This window comes from Diorhabda carinulata, chromosome 6 (assembly GCF_026250575.1).
Source record: "Diorhabda carinulata isolate Delta chromosome 6, icDioCari1.1, whole genome shotgun sequence".
NCBI classification, from domain to species: Eukaryota; Metazoa; Arthropoda; class Insecta; order Coleoptera; family Chrysomelidae; genus Diorhabda; species Diorhabda carinulata.
The window spans coordinates 23,326,409-23,350,896 of record NC_079465.1 but is presented as its reverse complement, the minus strand read 5'-3'; the positions used below and the strand labels follow the sequence as shown (position 1 = coordinate 23,350,896).

At 30.0% G+C, this 24,488-nt stretch overlaps 2 protein-coding genes and 1 long non-coding RNA gene across 4 annotated transcripts; 2 read left to right on the top strand and 1 right to left on the bottom strand.

Moving 5' to 3' along the window:
• Positions 1-4,143: 4,143 nt before the first annotated feature.
• On the bottom strand, positions 4,144-5,289 carry LOC130894759 (uncharacterized). Its single transcript, XR_009059381.1, has 3 exons — positions 5,065-5,289; positions 4,834-4,928; positions 4,144-4,435 (listed from the first exon to the last, which is right to left on the bottom strand). It is a non-coding gene; the product is annotated as an uncharacterized LOC130894759 (long non-coding RNA).
• A 348-nt stretch (positions 5,290-5,637) lies between these two features.
• Positions 5,638-9,799, top strand: LOC130894756 (protein asunder). The gene is made up of 7 exons (XM_057801726.1): positions 5,638-5,972; positions 6,023-6,097; positions 6,162-6,818; positions 7,049-7,290; positions 7,345-7,576; positions 7,633-7,972; positions 9,429-9,799. The coding sequence occupies exons 1-7, from the start codon at positions 5,733-5,735 to the stop codon at positions 9,728-9,730; spliced, it is 2,088 nt and encodes a 695-aa protein (XP_057657709.1). The 5' UTR covers positions 5,638-5,732; the 3' UTR covers positions 9,731-9,799.
• A 1,607-nt stretch (positions 9,800-11,406) lies between these two features.
• Positions 11,407-23,654, top strand: LOC130894757 (uncharacterized). Of its 2 annotated transcripts, none has more exons than XM_057801728.1 (6): positions 11,407-11,541; positions 17,007-17,357; positions 19,085-19,341; positions 19,407-19,670; positions 19,731-19,967; positions 20,059-23,654. In XM_057801728.1, exons 2-6 carry the CDS (start codon positions 17,209-17,211, stop codon positions 20,163-20,165), a joined length of 1,014 nt encoding a protein of 337 aa, XP_057657711.1. In that variant the 5' UTR covers positions 11,407-11,541; positions 17,007-17,208; the 3' UTR covers positions 20,166-23,654. The 2 variants fall into 2 exon arrangements, with proteins under 2 accessions (XP_057657711.1, XP_057657710.1); XM_057801727.1 differs by having other exon boundaries at positions 20,038-23,654.
• Positions 23,655-24,488: the final 834 nt, after the last annotated feature.

Below are 24,488 nucleotides of genomic sequence, written 5' to 3'. Positions count from 1 at the left end.
TGTTTGAAATAAAAAAAAATGTTACTTAGTGTGTATTAGACAAGAATGTTGAATAACCAAATTGTACGTATTTAAATGTTTTCGATGTATTCTAAGGAAGATACACTGGGGCCAAAAAGTTTGATAACGCGTATCTTATTAGTGAGTTGCCTCAGATTTGAAATATTTTTAAAAAATATACACGATACACGCACTCCTTTTGAGGTGCGCGCGTAGGTATATCTTTAGTTCTTCCAAATTTATCTCTCCTTTTTTTTAAATATGCTTTTGGCTTTCAAATTGAGCGAAATTTTACGTAACAATCTTTGAAATATAACGAAGAACGCTTGTTTGTTATTGGCAAAGATCTCAAAAAATCCTCACGATCAAAATTGCATTCATTCGATTTTTTATTTTAGTTTTCTTTCTTTTTTCAAACAGTATTTCTTCAGTTTCCTTTAAGTACATACAGGATGTCAGTCTATCTGTTTATGAAATGATCCTTTCTTTATAATTTTCAAAGAAAATTGAAATGATAAAAATTGTGATGTCTTGTATTAAGATGATTTTGTAACGATTATAATTAATTTTATGACGTCCTACGTGAAAAATAATTTGTCGAGTAACGTATAATATGGTTGATTACTTACCTTAATATTTATATACTTATTTAAAAACATTTAAATATAAATAAATATATATAAATATATTTTTATTAATTAAACAGGTTTAAGACTCTGTTGAATTGTTCAAAACTAGCATCAACGTTCGATAAAATGAAGGACGTTTTTTTTGTAAATAATAGTTATTGTTGTAAGAATATGTCAATTTTAGGGAATTGGGAATATATATAGTTAAACAAATTTGTACATATTTTATTGATGACATTAGTTGACTTAGTGAATATACATGAAATGTTAATAACTTTATAAATAATTATATACATATTAATTAGGTATTATTAATAAATCGCTCTATGAGTATACTCTCCTGTTTTTTTTTATCCTGCCTGTACATTTACCACCTAAAAGAAACATACTTGTAGCATTTAATAAAATTAAGACTATTTTGTTTCATTTAGATCCCTTCTTTGAATAGTGACTTTGGACTACTCTCTTACAGATGGCGGTAGCTTCGCCGTTTTAACTTCGATCTAATTTTTTCCTATCTCTCTTCTTTTCTATTAAAATTTAGATCCTAAAGATCTGAGTTTGTCGGGATTATGGGTGTTCACCCTCTTAAACCTTGTACTCTCTGTAGTCTTTCGATTATGTGTATAGACATAATATTACTGTTATTGAATTTTATTTCACTACTTCCTTCTAATTTCTCTTGTGGAAGTCAACCGTTTGACGCGGCAGATTAAAGCAAACAAGAGAGTTGATGTGCACTAAGAATCTGAAGTTTGTATAAAATCTGTATATTGTCGAATCGGTACGGACTTCTATTCTCCACCTTATGTTGAAGTCTCCCGTTCGACACGGCGGATTAAAGCAAACAAGAGAGTGTTGATGTACACTAGGCTTTAGAGCCTGCATAAAATTTGTGTAAAGTCGAATGGGTACGGACTTTGATACTTCTATTTTTCAACTATTGTTGAAGTCTCCCGTTCGATACGGCAGATCGATGCAAACAAAAGTTGATGTGTTCTATACTCTAGGGATTGAAAAATATGTGTATATTGTCAAATCGGTACGGACTTTGAAACTTCTATTTTCCAACTCTTGTCAAAGTCCCCCGTTCGACATGGCAGTTCGATACAAGCAAGAGTTGCTGTGTACTAAGCTCTAGGGCTTGCGTAGAATCTGTATATTGTGAAATCGGTGCTCGACAGAAATTACGAGTTTCAACCGGGCAGTTACCGTAATACAAATATAGTGTTCCCATAACCATCCCAAAAAAATCTGGAATATCAGGTTGGAATAAACATTAATATTCATTTAATTTCAACTTCTGTTTTTTTTTCTTCTTGATATTTTCATCTATGCATATTTTAGTCTGCACAGCAAATCGATCGACAGTTTTGAAAAAATGATGTTTCCTTTAGATCCCTTCCTTTGGCTTTAAATACGGTCTATATAAACCGTCTAACAAACGTCATTTCATGATAAAAATGTTTTTCAAAGCTTGTTTTGTTGTTGGAAATTGTCTGTTTAGACTGCCTTATCTTATTTGAAATGTCCTTAAAAACCGTAATTCGTCATTAAAGAGTCTATTTTCAAGTTAAATTAACTCAAAACAAAACTGAATAATTATTTAATCCCGAAGATGGCGCTACTTATAAAATTATTTTGTATATTTAACGAAATGGTATGGCTATTTCCTTCCTAATTTAATGGGTGGAGTATGTTTAATTTTTATTTATAATAACAATTATTAATTTTAGCAAAATATTAAACAAAGTTTATGAATTTTTAACCAAAAGATTTTTAAGACTGTTGAAAGAATTTTTGATAAATTGTTAGCTATGCATTTTGCATTAATGCTTGACTGAATATACCAAACAAACTATACTTTCTAACAAGACCAACATTCTTTGATTTTGGGGATATTATATGTTGAAACCCCCCTTTTCGAGGAGTTACTGATTTTGATGGAGAGTACGAGACTTATGGGGTGTTGACTCAAGTATTAATGCAAAAGGCGTCATCTATCGAAAAGGTTTCAAACTTTCGTATACATAGGAAAAATTAGGAGCTCTATGAATTAATAACCATCTATGATTTTGAAGCTTTGTTGTAGAAAACTCACCTTTGTGTAGTAAAAAAATATATCACATTTATTATAAGGGATTGTCTCTTACAAAAACATTTTTATAGTAAATTTTCTTTTCTTAATATTTATAACATAATTTACAAATTATAAACATATAAATCATACAGTGTGGGGAGACTGAATGTATTATAATTTATTATTTCAGTCCATCTACAATAATTATAGAAAATCCTGAAACGCATGAAATTCAAATTATAAATTAACTTCCTTTAATACGTAAATGGGTCAATTATATTATAATTATAATTAAATTATATTATAAGTCTATATATATATATATATATATATATATATATATATATATATATATATATATATTCATTTCGTTTGTATTATAATACGAACTAGAAGCTCACCTATTTATGATTTTCATTTTAATCTTAGTTTTTTTTGTATATTTCTCTATAACATTGAATTTATCTTTTCTTTCTATTCTGCATACTTCAAGTGTCTGAATAATATTTTTTTTTTATTGTGATTACCCAAAGTTTGTTATTAATTGTTCTACTTTCTAAATAAATCAACATTCCATATCTCTTCTATTTATTTTCTTAACCTGACTCTTTTAATCTCTTCTCTCGTCTTACTATTTTCATTTATCATTACATCGACATTCATATTGATTTCTCAATACAAATTTTCTTGGATTTTTTGTATATTTTTGTTCTAGTATTGAGCATTTTCTCTATTAATTTTTTTGTTGAAAAATTATATGAAAGCAAACAATTTAAATAAACAGAAAGAGCTGATCCGAACGAAAACTTACAAATGATCAAAGAGAATTTGTATTAAGAAATCAATATAATGTTGATGTAGTGATAAATGAAAATATTAAGACGAGAGAAGAAAAAAATGCAATTACTACATACATATATGTAGCGTTTGGTTCTTAGAAATATGCGAAATTGACACTAGCACTTTTTAATCAACACCTTGAGTTAGGTAGCGTGCATGGAATATTTTGCTAACAGTAGTACTTATTAATTTTAATATTACATTGTATGTAATAAAGGTTTTATTTAATGCATACAATAGTTTTGTGTGGCTATTCACTAACTAAAACCCACTTTCTATAAATGTGCTGTCACAAAGATGGTTTGACACTGATTAAAAAAATGGTTTTACAGACTCAAATTCTTACACTAAGGGTGGGAAATGCAAAAACTACAAAGATGGGAATTTCCTAGCAATGCATATTTCAGATGAAAATCGGTACGTTTGTCGGCATTTTTCTTAGCATCACTGTAATAAACTAATAAAGTTTAAAACATCTACCAATACTGGAAACCAACATCTAGAAATTCTAGTTCACAACAAATGTAAAATAAAAATGCTTAGCATTAGCCGCAGGCCCATTTGGGTATGGTAATAAACTATACCAGGGATGTATGTATGAAATCTTTACTTTTTTAAAATTTTATATTTTTTTCTTCTAATGTTTATTATAAATAAAGTTTAATTCCCGTTGAACCGGTTCACATATTTGTTTCAGTTCGGTTCAGCAGAAAAAAAAACGTTCTGGACTCCGGTTCACCATTTCTCTTTAATTTAAACACAAAAAACTTTTTATTATATACATAAAAATAAATTCCTGCTTCATTTTCTTAATACAAAGAACTGTTCTCTATATGTCAATCCATTTCTGGACATTCCTTGTTCCCAATGTCCTGTCTCCATTAACCTAGAAAAGAAATAGGAAAGAATTGAAGTAATATCAAGAAGAAAATATTTGAATTAACATAATAATCATAGTTAGTGTAATCTTTACTTTTAAATGATTACCCTAATTCTTTTATTTATGAATCATCTTTAAATTTTCACAAGAAATAGACTTTACTTGTATTGAAAACCCTCATTCTACCTAATTTTGCTAAAAAACTAATAAAGGGAATCTACTTTACAATGAGATCTGAATTAAAGACATCTAATAAACAATATGAATTGAAACTAGTCTGAAGACTAAATAATGTAAAACTTAAAATTAGAAGCAGAGATAATAATTTTAATGAAAAAGCAAAATGTTGATTTATAAATATAATATGGAAATAAGAATTATATAAATAATAACGAGGTTATTACCTGGATATATACACCATATTTCTTCTACCAACAACTTGAGCTATTCCTCTTCGTCGGTTCATATAAAGACCGACTGCTAGCGATGTCCAATTTGCCTACAAATAAATTCATGTATTCAAGTTTGTATTGAAATTTGTACCTATCAATATCACTAAACTATTCCTGTTGTCATGTTTGTAATTTATTGAAACTTATTCGGTTTTTAGAACATCGAAAAAGCAAATCCATTACCTTTCCAATGAACCATAATGATTTCTTCGATAGATTTTCTCACAAAATACAAATATACAGTTGCAATAGTTTCTATAGGAAATAGAGGATTTTTATTAATACCCAATTACTTTGTAACGATTAGGGAAGAAATACCTCTAGCCTAAATATTAGCAATATAAAGCATGCATATAATCTTTAATATAAAATTTGATTAAACCATATTTGACACAACGACAATTGACAGTTTCAATACCAGTTCTGTTTTTTTGTGTGTTACATGAGTGTACACTCTTCTGCGATGATGAAGGTACACTGATTCCATTATTAATAATGATACCGATACTTTGAAATAGCACTCGAAAGTGGTAGACCGTTAGAAGAGAGATATCTAGAAAATTATCTATTCTAAAAAGACGTATTACTTGATTTTTTTCGAATTTATATAATCAATACAATTTCCTCTATGGTCAAAACTTTGCAGTTGACATAAAACTACACCAGAAACGCACCGAACCATCGAAAAATGAACAGTGAGGAAATCCATTGACAAATTTTAAAGTTAATAAATGGATTAGTAACTTGTTAAAAAAAGGTCAATATTCACCTAGAAGAATTTGACATTCAAAGATTAGGTTTATTTTGACTTTTAATTTATTTATTTATAATACTATATTATAAAAATTAAAATGTCGTTCCCATTAGCAAATAAATTATACCCGGCAAATCACAAAACAACTTTTGTATTGGATCACACGCCATATTTTGGAATATCTTGCGAAAACCCAATTGAATTCGAGTTTTTAAAAAGTCGTACGCCGGGTTTCATCCCCATGAATCCAATTTCAAAATCTCTTTGGACTTCTAGCGTCGAATCTGCTATAGAATATTGTAGAATAGTATGGGATCTATTTCCACAAGGAAAACTGGTATGAATAGAAATAATAGTTTAATTATATGATTCAAATTGTAATTTTAGGTAAGGTTTATAGCGAGTGATACAGTAGCTCACATTTTGAATACATGGAGTGCTGCTCAACAAAATTTAACACATGTAAGTATATATAAATAGTACCAACTAACCAAATAAGTTTATTCAATTGAAGAATCGTTTCTAGATTATGAATGGTATGTCTCTAATAGGCGTTCCACCTCCCCCGCCTCCAATTAGAGCGGTAAGTACTCCGCTAGATCATACAGTATTACACGGATTACGTGCTGCTATAGAAGCATTAAGTGAACCGACAGATCTACAATTAGAAAAAATGAAAACTGCTGGAGACAATATGAAAATTTTAAACAACACTAGAGTAATATGTATCACATCAGCTAGAGACAATGAAAGTATGAAACGTTTAGAAGATATTTTCTTGACAGTATTAAATCAACAAAATAAACTATCCGCTACTTCAGACAAGTTATTACCAATCCATCATTGCCATTTGGTCATTATTAATACTTTTCCTATAAATATCGAATCACAGGTTAATAATCATCCCGCTAAGAATCTCTCACAAATATTAACAACTGAAGTACATTCGATTAAAGCTCCACAAATACCCAACAAATTATCTTCCCTCATTTTGGAACATTATGATTTAGCCAGTACTACAGTTACCGGTATACCCATGAAAGAGGAACAGAATGCTTCCTCGTCTGCTAATTATGATGTTGAAATTTTTCACGCCAGCTCTGCCCACACGGCCATTTTAAAAGGAAACGCCTCAGATTCGGCTGCCATAAGAACTGTCAAGGATGGCATGGAGTATGAAACTGTAAGTTTGTTGTTTACTAGCATTATTAATACTTTTAATATATACCCAGGTTAAATTGAATATTTCAACAGCTACAACAAATTATAAATAACTACCTGGAAAAACGGAAAGTTCTACATCTATACAATAGATCTTATTATTGAAATATTTAGAATATAAATTTAAATTTTGCGAGATTAAGGGAGAATCTTTTGGTAAAAATTATAAATGAATGTTTGTGTAATTTTCAGACGACTCTAAAATGGTGTACCCCGAGAGGAATGACTGGATCAGAATTACAAAATTGTACTTCAATGCATCGAATCACTCCAGTTGATGTAAATTCACGTCCCTCATTATGTCTGATTAATTTTCTACTTAACGGTCGATCAGTGATGTTGGAAATGCCAAGGAAAGCCGGAGGGAAAATAACAAGTCATTTACTAGCTGCCCATGGTGGAGAAATATTTATTCACACCTTGTGTACCGCTAGGTAAAGGTATCAGATTATCCAAAATAAAACTTTTCCAAAATTATTTAATTTCAGATCAGTTTTGGAAGATCCTCCTTCAATATCGGAAGGTTGTGGTGGAAGAGTAACAGATTATCGCATAACAGATTTCGGATTGTTGATTAAACAAAATACTTTACTACCTATAAAAGTGAAGAATAACGAGGAAACTGAACAACCGATACAAAAAATGAAAACTAGATTAAACAGAATGACAAAATACTGGCCCATGACGATCAGTTCCACATTTATATTCAATTTGAAAAACGTTAGTATATCAGAAATGTTTGTAAATTTGAATATGTCGAATAATAATAATTTTAGTATTTCGATCCGCTACCGACTCTAATAACCAAAGATAAAATAACCGATGAAGAGGTGTTCCAATGTAAAAAGGTCATCTATAATTTAATTTCTTTGGAATCTAAGATGGAGCCCCTCCATCCACTCAATTCCGGTCAAAGAATGAAGAGTCAAAAAAGAGAGGAACAATACAAAGCTATGTGGAACGAACTTGAAACATTGGTGAAGAATAATTTGCATTCGGATAATCACAGGAGCGTTTATACGTGTCTGTTGGAATGCCACAAATTTAATTTTGACGAAGATAAAATTTCTGATAAAGTGGAATTGGATGAAGCGTTACATCAATTGGATAATATCGGTGAGCTTCAGAAGGATTTCATTTATGGAAAAAAGCAAACTTTGCTGCAAATTCCAGCAAAAAAACTGCGACACGTTAATTTTCAGTAGAAAACAAATTTCGTAAATTTTATTTAAAAAATACAAACAATATGAATTCTTACATAAAATTGTACGTGAAAAAATAACATCAAAAAATTTTTCAAATTCTTACAAAAAAATAACAAATTTATGGGAGTTTTCCTAAAAACTGATAACAGATGAGAATTAATGCGATAGGAAACAAAAAAAAATTAATACAAAAGACAATAAACTCTTTGGATCTTTGCAAGAAAACAAGAAATTTCGTAAATCCTGATATGAAAACAACAAATGTAAAAACAAAAACCTTACAAATTCGTACATGTCAAAAACAACAAATTTATTAAATATATACTAGAAAACCAAAAATCTTGTGGATTACCAAATATAACAACAATTTCTGTATATTTTCTATAGATTTGAAGAAATTTTGTGAATGTTTATGAATGAATAATAAATTCCGTTAATTCTTAAAGAAAATCAACACATTTAGTGAATTGTTTTAGCAAAACAATTCCACAATACAAACCTATACCAAGAAACAAGAAATTTGTCAAATTTTAACAAAAATCCAATGATACAAATACAAAATTAATGTGATGAGAAACAAATGATGAAAATTAACACAAAAAATATAACAAATTCTTACAATAAACAAGAAATTCTATAGATTTTTATATGAAAACCTCAAAAGTTGTTTGATTCCGATGCAAAAAGAACAAATTTCACTATCCTTAAGGGAAATCTATATATCAATCAATTAACTCACCCAGTTTGACAAACAAAATATTCTTAATAATTTACAATAATAATCTATTATGTTTTAGATAGTTAAATATTGTTGTGTTTTAATTGAGTTTCATTTATATTAAAAATTTTCCTATGGTAAATTAAAAACTAAATTTTCGAAAATATTCAAAAACTTAAATCTTACACGGATAATAATTGTAATAAACTGTTTTTATTTTTCAATAAGATTTATACTCAAAGATTGTGAAATCACACCTCATATTAGTAAATTATCTCAATTGCTTTATAATTTTAATTCGTATACCCTGATTAGTAATTTTAGCCATCATATGTTTAGCAAAATAACGGTAATTTAAAAAAAATTACAGTGTAGATGCATCCTTAAAAAAAATAAATAAATTTCCCAAATTCTCACTGAAAAACAAAATATTTTGTAAAGTCTTACCAGAGAACAACAATCATGAATCCTTAATAGAAATTCCCATCCAGGTTCACAAATATTTATATCAAAAGACAAATTTTTGCTAAACCAACAACAAAATGCAAATTACCACAAAAAAACAACTGATGAAAATTATTATAAGAGACAACTAATTTTATAAATTCTACCAAAAAATGTTTATCACGAAATAACAATTTTTTTAAAGGTCCCGGAAAACCGGACTCTGATATACAGAGAGCGTCAGTTATTAGAGCCACTACCGATTCTCCCATGTCTCCACCACCTCTGACGAGTATAGCTCCTCCGGTTTCGAAAAACGCATCATCAAACAAAAACAGTGGGATTTATAATAATCAGAAAAGTTTACTCGATATATTTATGGCACAAGAAAAAGTAAAAACGAGACCAGAATTCACGGGGAGACAAGGCGACAGTTTGACCTGGAAATTATACCCCAATCTCAAAACTGACGATCGAGGCCCGAGGGAAAACATGGAAGTTGAATGATTTTATTATGTTTAAAAATTTATTATAATTAAGCTCAAATTTTTAGATTAAAAAGATATTTTTTTTCAATATTTCTTTTATTTTACCTTCAATTAAAATAATCCCAATTAAAATACAATTTTTATTATTATTCACCTCGTATAGTATAAGTGTAACCTAAACTTTATTCCGTTATGGTTAAATTATCGAAAGTAAAAAAAAATAATATCCAATAACCATTACGATTACCTAATTAACAAATTTATCACATCGTATAAATATTTTCGATATATCTGGTAGATACGACATATTTTTTATATACGATTCAACGTTTTATCGCTAGATGTCGATGGTATGTAGTATGTACAAGGACATTCCGACGTCGATAACACCGACTAATTTTATCCGTTTTAGCGAAGCAAAGCAAGCTGCGATACGAATTACGAGGGGCCAACAAAACAGCCCAACAGCGGGTACGTGTGGCGTCAGCATTCATTGTCTAACAACGTTGCCAAGTTAACTACTAATCGGTAAATAAACGTACGAGATAAACAATGTAGTATACTGAAAACGTTCCCATATATATATATATATATATATATATATATATATATATATATATATATATATATATATATATATATATATATATATATATATACAGTCGAACTCCAATAATTCGAACTGCAAGGGACCGTAGCAAAAGTTCGAATTATCGAGGTGTTCGAATTATCGGAGTTGTGCACATTTACATACATATATATATGCATTTCGATGCATCTTTCCATTTTATAAATAAATAAATATGTTATGGGTATACATATAACATGTTTATTTATTTATTTATTTAAAATAATAATTTGTATACGTTTGAAGAATTTTTGGTCCTAAAAAGGACCGATTATTTATCTTAAAATAAAAAAAAATACATATATTTATTTTTTTGTAAAGAAATCAGCTATGCTAGATTGCTTCATGCTGACGATTTTTTCCTTTGAAGCAAATCGAGTGATTCGACAAAATATCGTCGTCTTACCTCTAATCTGAAGATTCGAATTTTTCAATTTTTTTCAACACTAACAGTTCGAATTTTTTAATACCTTTGTACATACATAATTTATACAAGAAAAATTCGAATTTTTCAATTATTCGAACATCAAAAATTCGAACTTTTCAATTATTTAAACGCCAAAAATTCGAATTTTTCGGTAATTAACACAGAAAATACGAATTTTTTTGATAATTCGAACTTCAAAAGTTCGAATTATCGAGGTTTTTTTACATGTGTTAGTAATAGGAATGTCAAGGGACCGACGCAAAAGTTCGAATTAACGAGGAATTCGAATTATCGGTGTTCGAATTATCGGAGTTCGACTGTATATTAAATCGTAATAATAATAACAAATATAATATACCTAGTAATATTATTTTCTGTTAAACACGAAACGTTTGATCGATTTCTAGTAAATTTTAAATTTATTACACAAAAGACGCTAAATATAATAGGTTAATAGAGAAAAATTAAGTTATTAAGTCATAATGAAAAACGGTGATCTACTAAAATGACAAATTTACCAAGATATAAATATCGATTATACAAATTTGTAATCCTTATGGGACGCTCATGTTTCATAAAAATAAAATTCTGATTATCGTATTTATGACAACGGATAGGAAAAAGTTACGGTACGGCAACGCTGTCGATAGCGCAGAGCATCCACACACCGCAAGTGTGCCGTGGTCGAACTGTTTTCTACAAAAGAATCGCAGTTACTGTGGCTTCAAGATCGAAATCGACCAAATACAGTTGTCAACATCATCTAGTTGCATTGGTAAGTACCCACATGCAATTGTTCGTGGTTATCTCTCACACGTGTCTTCATTTGTTATGCGCAGGACCATCGTTTGTTGAGATGTAGGCAAATAAAAATAGAGTACAAGTGTAGGTAGGTATTTAAGATTCATTGCTGGGGTAAATAACTTTGTTTTAAAATATTTTTTATTCGCCTACATACTCGTATTTTAATTCAAATTGTTACATTCGATTCAAAGGATTACTGTCGTTTTTGCTCTCTCTTTTTTTATTTTAAATTGTATTTTATATTGTATATCTCAATTATTTTAGATATAAAATTCGAAATAAAATTTGAACATTTAATATTCTCGCTAGTCTACTATATTTTAAAATTGCCGTTCAATTTGTATAAAATACGAAATTACTATAATTTATAAATTATTTTTATTCCGTTGTACGTAACCTCAGTAATTTTATAATTTCCACCATTGTAATATATATATTTATATATATATATATATATATATATATATATATATATATATATATATATATATATATATATATATATATATCTATATATCTATCAAAAATAAAATTTTACAATTTCTTGCCATTTTCTTATCGAGACTTTTAAATCCAATGAAATATTGTGCAATTTAAATAAAAAAATTATGCAATAAGTTATGTTTAATATTATAAATGTATTTATATAATATTACCTTGTAAGAAGGGTTAGTGCTAAACGCCGGTTAGGTACTGCATTCTCAAGGTAAATTTACTATACACCGAAACTCATTATTAAGTAAATACTTCATTATATTACGAAAGCACTTTTTAATGTTCACTATACACTATACACTTACGAATATTTCACATTTTAACGTCCGATTTTCAAAATTAAAACAATGCATTTTCTTTTCAACAATGGAGTCGTTTTATCATGGCCGACTTATACTAACAATATCTGTCAAATTTTCGTGGTTATAATTATCTCTATTGTTCCAAGGATATGGGAGTAATTCGAGAGAGGGGGAAATGATGGAAAAAACAATTCATTTTTATATATTATTATTGAAAGCGTAATTAAATTGATTTTTACTAAATGAATAAATAAAACGCCGCCACTGACGTAATATATATATATACATAAAACATCGATAAATTGCATCTATTGCGTGCCGATGTCGCTGTTCAGATTTATTGGGAAGCTGTTTATAATCACAATTAAAGGCACTTCTTCTAGAAGTGATCTAGTTAATAATCAGAGGCGTAACTTTGACGTAAGACATAGGAAGTGGTTGAATATTATTTAAAATGACGTTTTTTATCTGTTTTGCCGTTAGCCACCTGTATAGCGTGATGAATTTTCTGTTTTTCTTAAGACGTCAGTTTATTCATTATGTCCGGTTTACCTTGAATACATATGCGCACATAATATCCCGTAAACTAATACTAATTGTGAATGTCAACAAAGTTATCTAATATTATTTCGGAAAACTATTTCAACAGAAAAACTAAATTTATTGTTTTTATTTAATGTTACTTGTTGATTGTATTTTTTCTTAGTTTTCTCCGTCACTGCGCTTTGTACATTTACCTTCTATAACGGTATCACATCGCGGATGCCCTTGTATACTTCTCCCGCAGACCGAAACAAAACACAAGCGGCATTTTAATTCCGCAATACAATCGCTGTAAGTGGGACGAGAAAGCTCTTTTATTATTAACTGTTGAAATAGATGTAAGCTAGAGGACAGTAAAACGGTTTTTTTTTCAAAATTAAAACAATTCCTATAATGCTTGGGCATTGATAAACTATTTACTTTTCTAATTATTTGAAAAAAATTATAATATAATAAATCGAGCTAGTTACGTCTCTGTTTAATTTAGAGAATTATAAAAAAACAAAAAGCGTAGAGATACTGGAGCCTAGATACGAACGAAACCCAAAAATAAGTATCTTGCTGTTCTAAAACTTGAAAATATTAACCGTAGTAGGTATAAAACGATTTCAAAGTCCACAAATACGAAGGGGACAAACCATAGAAAACAAATTGCAATATTGCATAGTAACGTTCTGACGTCACGAACAAACCACGCCTACTGGAAAGGTTACGACAGACTGCGAGATCGTCGAGAGGTGGAAATTAATCGTAGCTATTTTGGACTTCTAGTAATATTGTTATTTTGTAACTTATTCGTGTTAATCTCGATATATAACCATCTTTATATGTAAACATATATTTTTTAATTTATTATGTTACGTGACTTGGTTCACTATAATATTAAAAACTGAGGTATACATAAAAAATAAGTACAATTACAAAAATGTCGTTCCCATCTCCGCGCCTATGTTAGGTGATACAATAGAAAGCAGAGAAACGTCGTGTATCAAGTTTTTCGAATGTAACGTTGAGTAATGTACCAGGAAAAAGAACAGCATCATCGCATTTGATGTGGTGACCAATCGAGCCTTACTGTGAAAGTGAAAAGATATAACGCAAAATGTAGGCGGTCGTCGTCGTCGTCGCAGGCATTACCTCCGACGGCGTTTCTTTAATGATTCACGAATCATATTGATCAGAATATTTCAGGCCTTACTTATAGATAAAATTATACGAGGGTAAACCAATAAAAATGTAAAACAAAACGTCAATATCATTCTACAATTTTTACGATGTATGACAGTTATTTTGCATTTAGAAATAGAAGATGACTTGAAGTATATATTATGAAAGCAATTTTAGGTGCTGTTATATAAATATACTACCGAGCACAAAATTTGTGTCTGTTCCAACGTATTTTGAGGTTATTTCCGTGATATTTTCCTTATAAAACATTTCAGTATTTAGAGTGATAAATTTCCGTAGTCGTTCAACTATTAAAAAAAATTCGTTTGGTAAATTAGAATATGGAAAAAAATATTTTATTCACTTAAGCGATGAGACATTTTTATAAACCGTTTGTCGATCGATTCAATTTCACCCTCCTTATACGAATACCGAACGCGGTTCTGACCCTCATAGCCGGCAGACTACCCTCAAAAAGAACTCTGTGCATCATAGAATTTTAGTTTTTAAAACATATGACAACTATATGTGTCATATTTAAAAATGATTTATTCTTATAATTCTTTTTTTAATTTGCCCAATAAATCTTAATTTTGATAATAAATTTATAAAAAATGAACTTTTAGTTGATTTTATTATTACGTATTTGTTGGTACACGTAAAACATTCTACGATACACAGAGTTTCGGCATTCATTTAGTCATCAATTTTGCTGGTATGGTGGCTCTTTCTCTATTCTGCGATCTATTGACTAACGGAAGGAATAGGATGCAGGCAGCCCAACCCCGACCAAGGTTAATACAGCCCAAAATAAGATGGGGACAAAAAAAAGCTCCCGACCTGTGTCACAACCAATTTAAATTAAAACATTAAGAAAAATGTCCGTAGGAGAAAGCGAATGAGGTATTAGAGGCAAAAAGGAATATTTTTAAAAATTATTTTGAAAGAAAATATTAAACAGCAACGTTTTTCGACGCTATATATTAAAAAGGACAAAACTACTTTCCGTTATTTTGTAATATATTTTCAGTTATTTAAATAGTCATCACTACCAAGAAACGCGTCCAACTTCTACTAGTTGAAAGTAGTAGGAACACCATAATCTGTCATGAATAAGTAATAGCGGGTCCTTTCAGTTGCCAGTGGTAGGCGATCATTTCTATATAAACAGGGAGAAAGCATTTAAAATTTAAATTATACTACTAGATACCGAAATCCCCCTGCAGCCTAACCTGTCCGATCACGAATTTCTACATTTCGACAATCTAATCAGTAACCAAAGTAAAAAAAAAGAAAGCGTCCAAATTAGCCAACAACTACGGCGACCAGTACAAAGTATTACAAAAATCCTCAACATATATACCCACTACCATCGATTTCTGAAGCCCCAAAGCGTAAATAAATTCGTATCGTACGCCAGTAAAAAGCTGAAACGTTCTCCAGTTGACCTTCCCCGTTTAAATATCTCGATGTACGTAACAATGTCGAAAGATTCGGCAACGCCGCGACCGATTTCCTGTGCTATCTTTACGAGAGGCGAACGAGCAACGGCGATTACTGAGAAAGGTTTTTATGATGGTAACGAAGCACTACAACAGCACTCTCGATGTTTTCTCTGCTAGCAAGGCAAAGTCATCAACAAAATTATACTCTGTGTCGATTTTGAACGTTTTCTTCTCTGCTCGGTGGGTAACATTTAGGCTGGGCGTTCGGTATATAATAAACAGAATGTTCCCTTATCTAACTCGCTCGATGATTTTTTTTACTTAAAGGGGCGTAAAATATCTATTCAAATCTTACTCAATATGTTTTCAATTATTTATGATATAAATAAATTAACCACTGTTGACGTAATTTGTATTTTCGTATTACGTACAGTGTCGTAACGATATCAAAATAATTTTAAGTATAATTGCACTCAGAAAAATATAATTTTACTGTATATATTATATAGGACATTCCGTATATGATGTCGGCGTTACTATGACCACTATCGGTGGATTTCCTTTCAGAAACTTGAGGATATCATTTGCGGTTTTTTATATAGGTACCTACTTTTCTTATGTATTTTATAACATATATATCGAAACCTTTAATTAGACCCTATTTAAATTGAATATATATATATATATATATATATATATATATATATATATATATATATATATATATATAGACAGAGAGAGAGAGAGAAAGAGATATTTTTGTTTGGAATCGCTAGTCAATAAATATTATTTGTTGAATATTTTTCTAAGAACAAGTACCTGCTAAATGGGTACGGCTTAGGATGGACTTGTACTTTGCAAATATTTCATTGTTATGAATAAGACAGTATTCAACCCTCGAAGTAGTATATACACAATACTAGGTATCTAAAATTAACGGCACTCTTTAGTTATAGAAAGTATAATATACACGTACAAGTTCCTTGAAACGTATATCAACATTAGTTTGATGGCTTTCGAATGGTTCGTATAAATTCATGCTACAGTCACAGGTGGTTTTATTATTATCCGAATTTTTGCTCGTTTTGAAATGTTTTCACTGGTTTCTCATTTCCAGTAATAACAGAAGCAACATCCGGCAACCGCGTCAAGGAAATGTAAACGTAGTTGCCAAATTTATTAAAGAAATATCAATAAGTTTGTATTAAATATCATTAAATATGTTCTCGGCATTACGTTATTCATAAATGATATCGTAATTTATTATAAAAATTATTTTTAGTTTATTGGAATTTTAAAATAATAATTAGGGCGTTGAATTTTACGTTCGTCTTTAATAAATTTGATTTGGAATATAAAATTATTATTGAAGTAGAAGTTTAATTTTTTTTCTCGATAACTCGTTGTTCATTAATATATTTTTATTTGTTTTGAATTGATATTAGAGTCCGCGGTGACGTGACACGAATTAATTTCTTTTACAGTAAATCGTTGAAAGAATAAGAGCTCGATAAAAATCGAATAGACGCGGCAACTGTGTATATTCAGTCTTGCTGGGCCGGGCTTGGGGAAACATCAGACAATCGAGGACACAGTAGTGCTGCCGCTCAGCTAACATACGGCGAACCCGGCAACTAGTTTACAGCACGCCAGCTTAGTGGTGTCAGTTAGTGAATAGCGATAGGTATGGCCTCTGCGAAAGATACGGCTACGTTCTTTACCCACGGCACCTGTCAACATTTTGAGCAGGTTCTCAAATTATATCCGCAAGCTCTACGACTGAAAGCAGATAGGAAAGCTAAGAAACCCGAGGAACTGATCAAATTAGACAATTGGTAAGTAGATTTTAGTAAATTTACTGTTGTGTCATTGAACCCTATTAATGTGTGCACTGTCTAAGTAGTCGAGGTCGAATGAATAGCTTTAGCACCCCCGCGAGATCTTTCTCTGACGGTCATTAAAATCACGCTTGTCACGTGGTAATCGATGACAACTGCAACATGCTCTTACATATATAAAATACTTGCATTTTCGTATGAAATATATTCGCGTTGCTATGACGGCGTCATGGCCTCGTCCTTTTAGTAATTGAAATCCGTTTTTAACCCTTTTAAATTTGGAAATAATACTTTTAAATCCTTTCAACATACATAATCGACGTTTTCGAATATACATCTGACAGTTTTTCTATCTGAAATAACCGAAATACTAACAAAACATGCAATGTAATACAACTAAACTTTCAAAATGGTGTCTGATCAAACAAAGCATTATACGTTGATGGTTATTTTTCACAGTTTTCGACATATTTTCACCGGTTTTTCATTGAAAACGTTACAATATTTGTTTGGATTGTCTTTGCAGTTGTTTACTTTTTGTTTATCGCGCCGTTTTCATACTTTAAATTGATTGATCTTGACCGAATCTTGAACGAAGTAGTGGGGATTATTTCTATTAACATCATTAAGTGGATTTTAATATTTTGAAACCAACTTACTTTCTCATTATATCTCTCGTGAGCAAGAACTAAATCTTATCGTTTTTTATATTACGAATTTGATACATTTTTTATTACAAACATAAATAATTATGTAAATGACAAGCTGCACTCCAATGGAAAATACCCAGATTGGTATTTCCGATGTTTCATATTGTTCTCAATATGCTCCGACATATTTTTATATATATATCATATTATAATAAAAGAGGGTAGTAATTTATTATTACCCTATTAACAAGATAATTTTTCTAGATCTTATAGCTCGGAAACTTTTCTCGAAAAAATTATAGTAAATATATTCGTTTAGGTACATAATAATGAAAATTATTTCGTTTAAATTTAAAAATTGTTTTATATTGTACAAAATTTTTTATAGTAATCAGTTTATACCGTCCATCATATCAACTTACATATTTATTATACAGGGTGATTGAAAAAGGGCGTTTACACAAAAAACAACAAATAACTTGAAATATTTTCAATATTAATAAAAGATAGTGTACATAGGATGTTTAAAGAGATATTATGTTGGGGTGCTAGTAAAAAGATTTTTCTATAATTTAATAACATAGATATAATTTTTGTTCTCCTTTTTATTTCATGTATTTTTAGGAAATATTTGATCAAATTATCATTGATAGTTAAAATTGTTTTTGTTGGAAATTTACTGGTAACATTAAATTCGATATCCGAATATTTATTTCTCGATAAAACGTATCAATAGATAAATAAGTGAAAGTAATTGGATCGATTGTAATAAAAGAATAGAAGGTAGAAGAAAAAAAATTAAATAACCGTTCTTCCCTCTTGAAACTTGAAACAATTTTACTAAATATATCCGAAAATATTGATTGTAGAGTGTAAATATATTTATACAGGAGTCGAATTGACGGATTTTTTTCGTGGGTCGTAACACTCAAAACAATAAGATTACGTAAATAATGTATATAATCCATTTTGTGTAGCTTTTTGTGAGCTTCATTTTTTGTTCTGAACTTTCTTCTCCAAAATCAATATTTTCGAATGAAAAGCTTTATCGAAATAAATAATTTTATATTATAGGTACCAAAATGAATTACCAAAAAAAATTAAAAGTCGTGGAAAAGACGCTCACCTCGTCCACGAGGAATTGGTACAATGCATGAAATGGAAACAGACGAGAGGAAAATTTTTTCCTCAGTTGTCTTATTTGGTTAAAGTGAATACCCCGAGAGCTGTAGCTGCGGAAACGAAAAGAGCCTTTAGAAAATTACCAAATCTAGAATTGGCAATGTCTGCGTTATCTAATTTAAAAGGTGTCGGTACAACAATGGCTTCTGGTAAATATTAATATATGAAGAGTAAAATATTTATGTTAAAATAAATGTTTTTTTCATTTTTTTAGCACTATTAGCAGCGGCATGTCCGGAAAGCGCCCCCTTTATGGCCGATGAATGTTTAATGGCCATACCAGACATCGAAGGTATAGATTACACGACCAAGGAGTACCTGAAATTCGCCAATCACATCAAATCAGTCGCCGATAGGTTGAACAAAGCCGCCGAAGAAACTGAAAGACCAGACGCTGTTCGTTGGTCACCGCACAAAGTCGAATTGGCGTTATGGACGCATTACGTCGTTTCCGAACACAAACCAGAATTGCTATCTAGTAAGTACTCTTTCTTTCTTCCTTTTATTACCCTCCAGGAACCTTATTTTGCTTTTTCAGGTATTTTCGCCGGTAGTCCTTTAGAAAACGGAAACGCCGTTCCGAAACCGGTTGTAGTAGTACATCAAAACGGCGATTCGATAGATCCCGCGACGTCAGACGAAAGCAACCAAGGTCCTTTGAATGGAAAAACTATCTTGGACGAAGACACTACCACCACCTCGTTTACGGATAACAGTCCGCCGTCATTGGATCAGAACGAAGAGACAAACGACAGTGTCGTTTCTGGATCAGAAGGTATTATAATAAACATACCGTATTTATTTATTTTGAATATTTTATTTATTTTTTTTTTTTTCGATATTAGAATTGAGCAAAGATTCTCTAGGTTCGACGGACAGTATCGGGGAGGCGACGAAACGGCCGTACGAAGACACCACCACCACCGTCCAACCGGCGAGCAAGAAATTAAGAGAAGATGTACAAGCTAAGTGACAAATACGTAATTACCTATAATTTTTTTTTACTTTTTCGTTTTTAAGTATAGTATCTAAAAGGAAAACACATTTTGTAAGAAGTTTCATTATTTAAATTTCCCCCCTGTATTTTCCGTTGTTTTAATTAATAGAAATCGATTCCCGAAGTTTTTCCACAAACTAATTTTCGAAAATATTCTGTATAATCGATATACGATGAAAAAAAGCTGGCTGTGAACGTATTTCTAGTTTTTTTTTCTTTTCTTTTGGTGATCACTTTTGTAAAACGCTCGGTATATATTTTACATTATTTTTTTTCATCATTTTCTCACATCAAAACTGTTGAATTTAAACAAATTCGTGTTATTATACAGAATAGGGAAAATTAATTCGCGTTTATATAAAATCGAAATCGGAAATAGTTTGTGCGAAAAAAAAACGAGACGAAATGTTCTCTGTAACGATTTTTTTTATTTGATACTCAAATTGGAAAATGTCGATTTTTCTGGAAATAAAATTGTTTTATCCGGCTCGAAGGACCATAAATGTTTATTATTCGATTTTTGATTTGTTATTCTTTTGGTAAGAGTGACTTAGAGGCGATTTCATAATTTTACCAACTATTTTCTAGGGTTACCGTTTTCCTTTCACTTTTTGGTCTTTTTGCTTTCGAATATATCGCAGAAATTAGAGTCTTAAATCATTTTAAATGAATTCACAGCTTTAACTAGCAATGTTTTAGAGCCTCTATTCTTGTCAGGTGATGCGGAATGAGCCTGAGGGTTGCTGTTTTACACATTTCGCCCATTTTCACATCAATTAGAGCCTTGGATCATCTTTGTCACATTTTTGGCTCTTACTACCAATATTAGAGCCGATATTCTTGTTGGGTGATACAAAACGAGTCAAAGCTTTGTCATATCGAATTTTTCTTTCACATTTTATCTGTTTTTTCAAAATCTAATGTTTATTTTAATACGAACCAGAATCCGAAATCATCTTTAATGAATTTTGGGCTCATATAAACAAAATTAGAGCCTCTACTTTTATTGGGTGATGTGAAATTAACTCAAGCATTATCGTAATGACTGTTGTTTTTCACATTTTGGTTTTTTATTTTAGAATATATTGTTAATTTTAACATCAACCAGTATCCCGTATCATTTTTAATGACCGTTTAGTTCTTACTACCAATATTGGAGTCTCTATTTTTGTTGGATGTTGCATATTGAACTCAAGCCTTGTCCTTTCACATTTTGGTCTATTTATCAAAAATATTGGTAATTTTGACATCAACCAGTATATTTTGTTTTTTAGTAGTAAAATCAGAGGGAGAGTGTTTCTTCCACATTTTTGTCTTTTTTTTTAAATATAACGCTCTTTTCTAGGTCAATTAGAATCCTGAATCATTTTAAACGAATTTCTAGCTCCTACCAGTAATTTTATTGGTTGATGCAAAATTAACCCTAACATTGCCTTGATGACTTTTTCTTTCGCGTTTTTTTTCTATTTTCAACTAATTTTCGATACAAAAGAGGGATATAAATATTAACAACATCTTTTTTGGTTTTACAAAAAGAATTAGAGCCTTTTGATTTTTTTTTCTACAAAACCCACATTGTTTTTAAGAAAATAAATTTTATTTCTAGAAGAATTAAGAAATACTTTTATTCATGGATTATTTTTGTTTTTTAATAATACATTTAGTCGTTTACGAAATTTTTGATACTGTTCTCTATCATCCCCTAATATATTACCATTACTAGGGTAGTTAAGTAATTTATTTGTTTCTTTTAATGTATTCCTTCTAACTTAGGCATTCTTTTATGAACTAAAAAAATATATATATGAGAGGTACATTCCACTATTTCAGTTGGGCTTAAACAAAAAAAAATAATACTGAATGTCTCATTGTAATTTTCAATGTTCCGGTTCCGAATATTTCCTCAATTAGATGTTACACTATCTTCAAAACTATTTATTCGAGAAACGAAATATTGGGACACCCAGTATACATGATAAGTTGCATTTGTAATCTTGTACATAATATAATATATATATTGATACATTCTTTTATTTTATAGCACTGGTTTATCATTTCTTTTTTTTTCTTTACGTATTTCGCCCACTTCAAAACTTACATGGTTAGGCAACGTAGCTCAGATCCAAATTTAAAACAAAACCACTAGAACTTGTAATTTAAACGTTTCTTCATGAAATATCTAACTCTGTAACCAGAATATGCTTACTAAACAACTACGTTAACTTAGCTGATCAATTCAAATATTGTTTGTTGTAATTTAGTTAGAAAATCCCTGCTACTTAGTTAGAATACCGTTCAATGATTAGTTAGATCAATTTTGAGGGTCATTTACTTGGGATACGGTTGCTAATTTATTACAACATTGTATAACCTATCAGTTTTAGTAATAAAATATTTATTGAATTAGTTAAAGTACCATTGAGTAACTACAACAACTTAACTGATCAATTAAAATATTATTTGCTCATTAGTTAAAATTAAAATTAGAAAATCCCTGCCGATTAGTTGAAATACCGTCTGATAAACGGTTATAAGGTCGTAGCTAATCGGTCTGTTATTACTATTGATTAGTTAGTTATAAAATCGATAAAATATTGTTGTTGATCAGTTAATTAGTAAACTTTGTTCTTTTTTACCGATTAGCTAAAATACCATGAAATAATGATAATATCTTAACTGATCAATTGAATAAACGTAGTTAATTAGCTATAGCATCGTCGCCAATCGAAATACCTTTGATCCTGATTAGTTAAAATATTGTAGCTGGTCATTTAAATAGTGTTGCTGAACAATTTTTAGTATCAGTTGTTGCTAATTATACCACGAGTCACATATTTTATAGATTTTTTTTAATTATAATTTTTATGCAGGTTTTATTGGGTTTTTTAATATTATGGTATGTAATAGTAGGGAGAAGCTACGTTGCTAACTGAAATTTGATTTTATGAAATCGTATAAGGTACAAATAAAACGCAGAACGATTTTGTAATTTCGATTTATTAATAATAATAATAATAATAAATAGCAAAGCTCCGTTTTTGTTATAAATATTTATATATATACAAACACTATATATATATATAGAGAGACAACAAATAACTGAATGCCTTTTATCAAATATTGTAGTGTATACACTTTTACATAAAAAAAAAAATAAATACTAGATAATAATTTTTTTTTGAATATTCATTATGTTATACGCCCTGTTCGATTCTCGCGAATTTGAAAAAAATTAAACGGGCGTGTGTACATAGAGTGGTTATTTTAAAGAAAAAAAAAACGGATTTTGAAAATCTCGTTCGTACTACATTTTATTTTTTATAATTTCAAAAATGCCTCTCGTCACGCTTCTTCGAATTGAGATCTTCAATATCCGACACATTATTTAATGTAAAAAAAAATATCATTTGTAGATGAGTTTTGAGGTTTTGTAGGATATTTTCATAAATATAAATATTTCACGGCTATATTCGTTTCATTTTATTCGTTGTTACTTTGGCTAAAAAATTAGTTAAAATATTAAGAAGTATTAACTGCAAACTAACCTCTATTTCCTTGGCCCCGAATATATCGAAAAGTCTTTTCGATTCTTATACAAAAAATTTGAAACGATTTAAATTTTTTTAAAACAATCAGAATCAAATAATCGAAATAGATTGTCAAACATAAAATTATCAAAAAGTCCTTAATTCGATTTAGCAGGAAAAATTCTTAGACTTGTATAAAAAAAATGTTGAGATTTTAGTTTCAAAAATGCAGTTTAGACGATAACCTCTTCAGTGGAGCAAAAGTTTTGAGGTTCGAGACTAGAAACAAATCACTGTGGGTAAGTTCTGGAGAATACTGTAGATGTGGAAACAATTCAAATCCCAATGGATGCAATGTTGTCATCATTTCATTTTTCTTCAAATGGAGCTACATAATAATGACTGTTTATGGTTTTTCACCTTTTTAAGTTATTATACTATGTGTATCCCAAAATACTGGTACCGGAACATTGCCAGTCGATTTTGGAGTCGGTTAATCAAGTGCATTCTATCGTTTTAACTGATCAGAACAATTAATTCGTTGTTGCAATGCTTCAGTAACTATGAAATAGAAACAAATGGAGGACTTTGGATAAGAAGAACTGGAGTATCAGTATATGTACCCGTCAATATAAAAAGTCCAAAGAAACTGGGAAATAGATTTGCGAAAAGGGTTATTGAAGAAGGAAAAACATGTACAAGAAGGAGGGGAGTCCAAAAAAAAATGGTTGGATTCAGTTTTGAAGGGAATTAAAGCACTTGGAGTGAAATT

Bases quoted from the DNA above. Each gene is read 5' to 3' on its own strand.
- LOC130894756 (XM_057801726.1), top strand. From the start codon at position 5,733: ATGTCGTTCCCATTAGCAAATAAATTATACCCGGCAAATCACAAAACA. The intron at 7,291-7,344 runs GTAAAGGTATCA...ATTTAATTTCAG, and splicing joins CACACCTTGTGTACCGCTAG to ATCAGTTTTGGAAGATCCTC. The intron at 7,973-9,428 runs GTGAGCTTCAGA...ATTTTTTTAAAG, and splicing joins ACATCAATTGGATAATATCG to GTCCCGGAAAACCGGACTCT.
- LOC130894757 (XM_057801727.1), top strand. From the start codon at position 17,209: ATGGCCTCTGCGAAAGATACGGCTACGTTCTTTACCCACGGCACCTGT. The intron at 17,358-19,084 runs GTAAGTAGATTT...TTTATATTATAG, and splicing joins CTGATCAAATTAGACAATTG to GTACCAAAATGAATTACCAA. The intron at 19,968-20,037 runs GTATTATAATAA...TTTCGATATTAG, and splicing joins TGTCGTTTCTGGATCAGAAG to AATTGAGCAAAGATTCTCTA.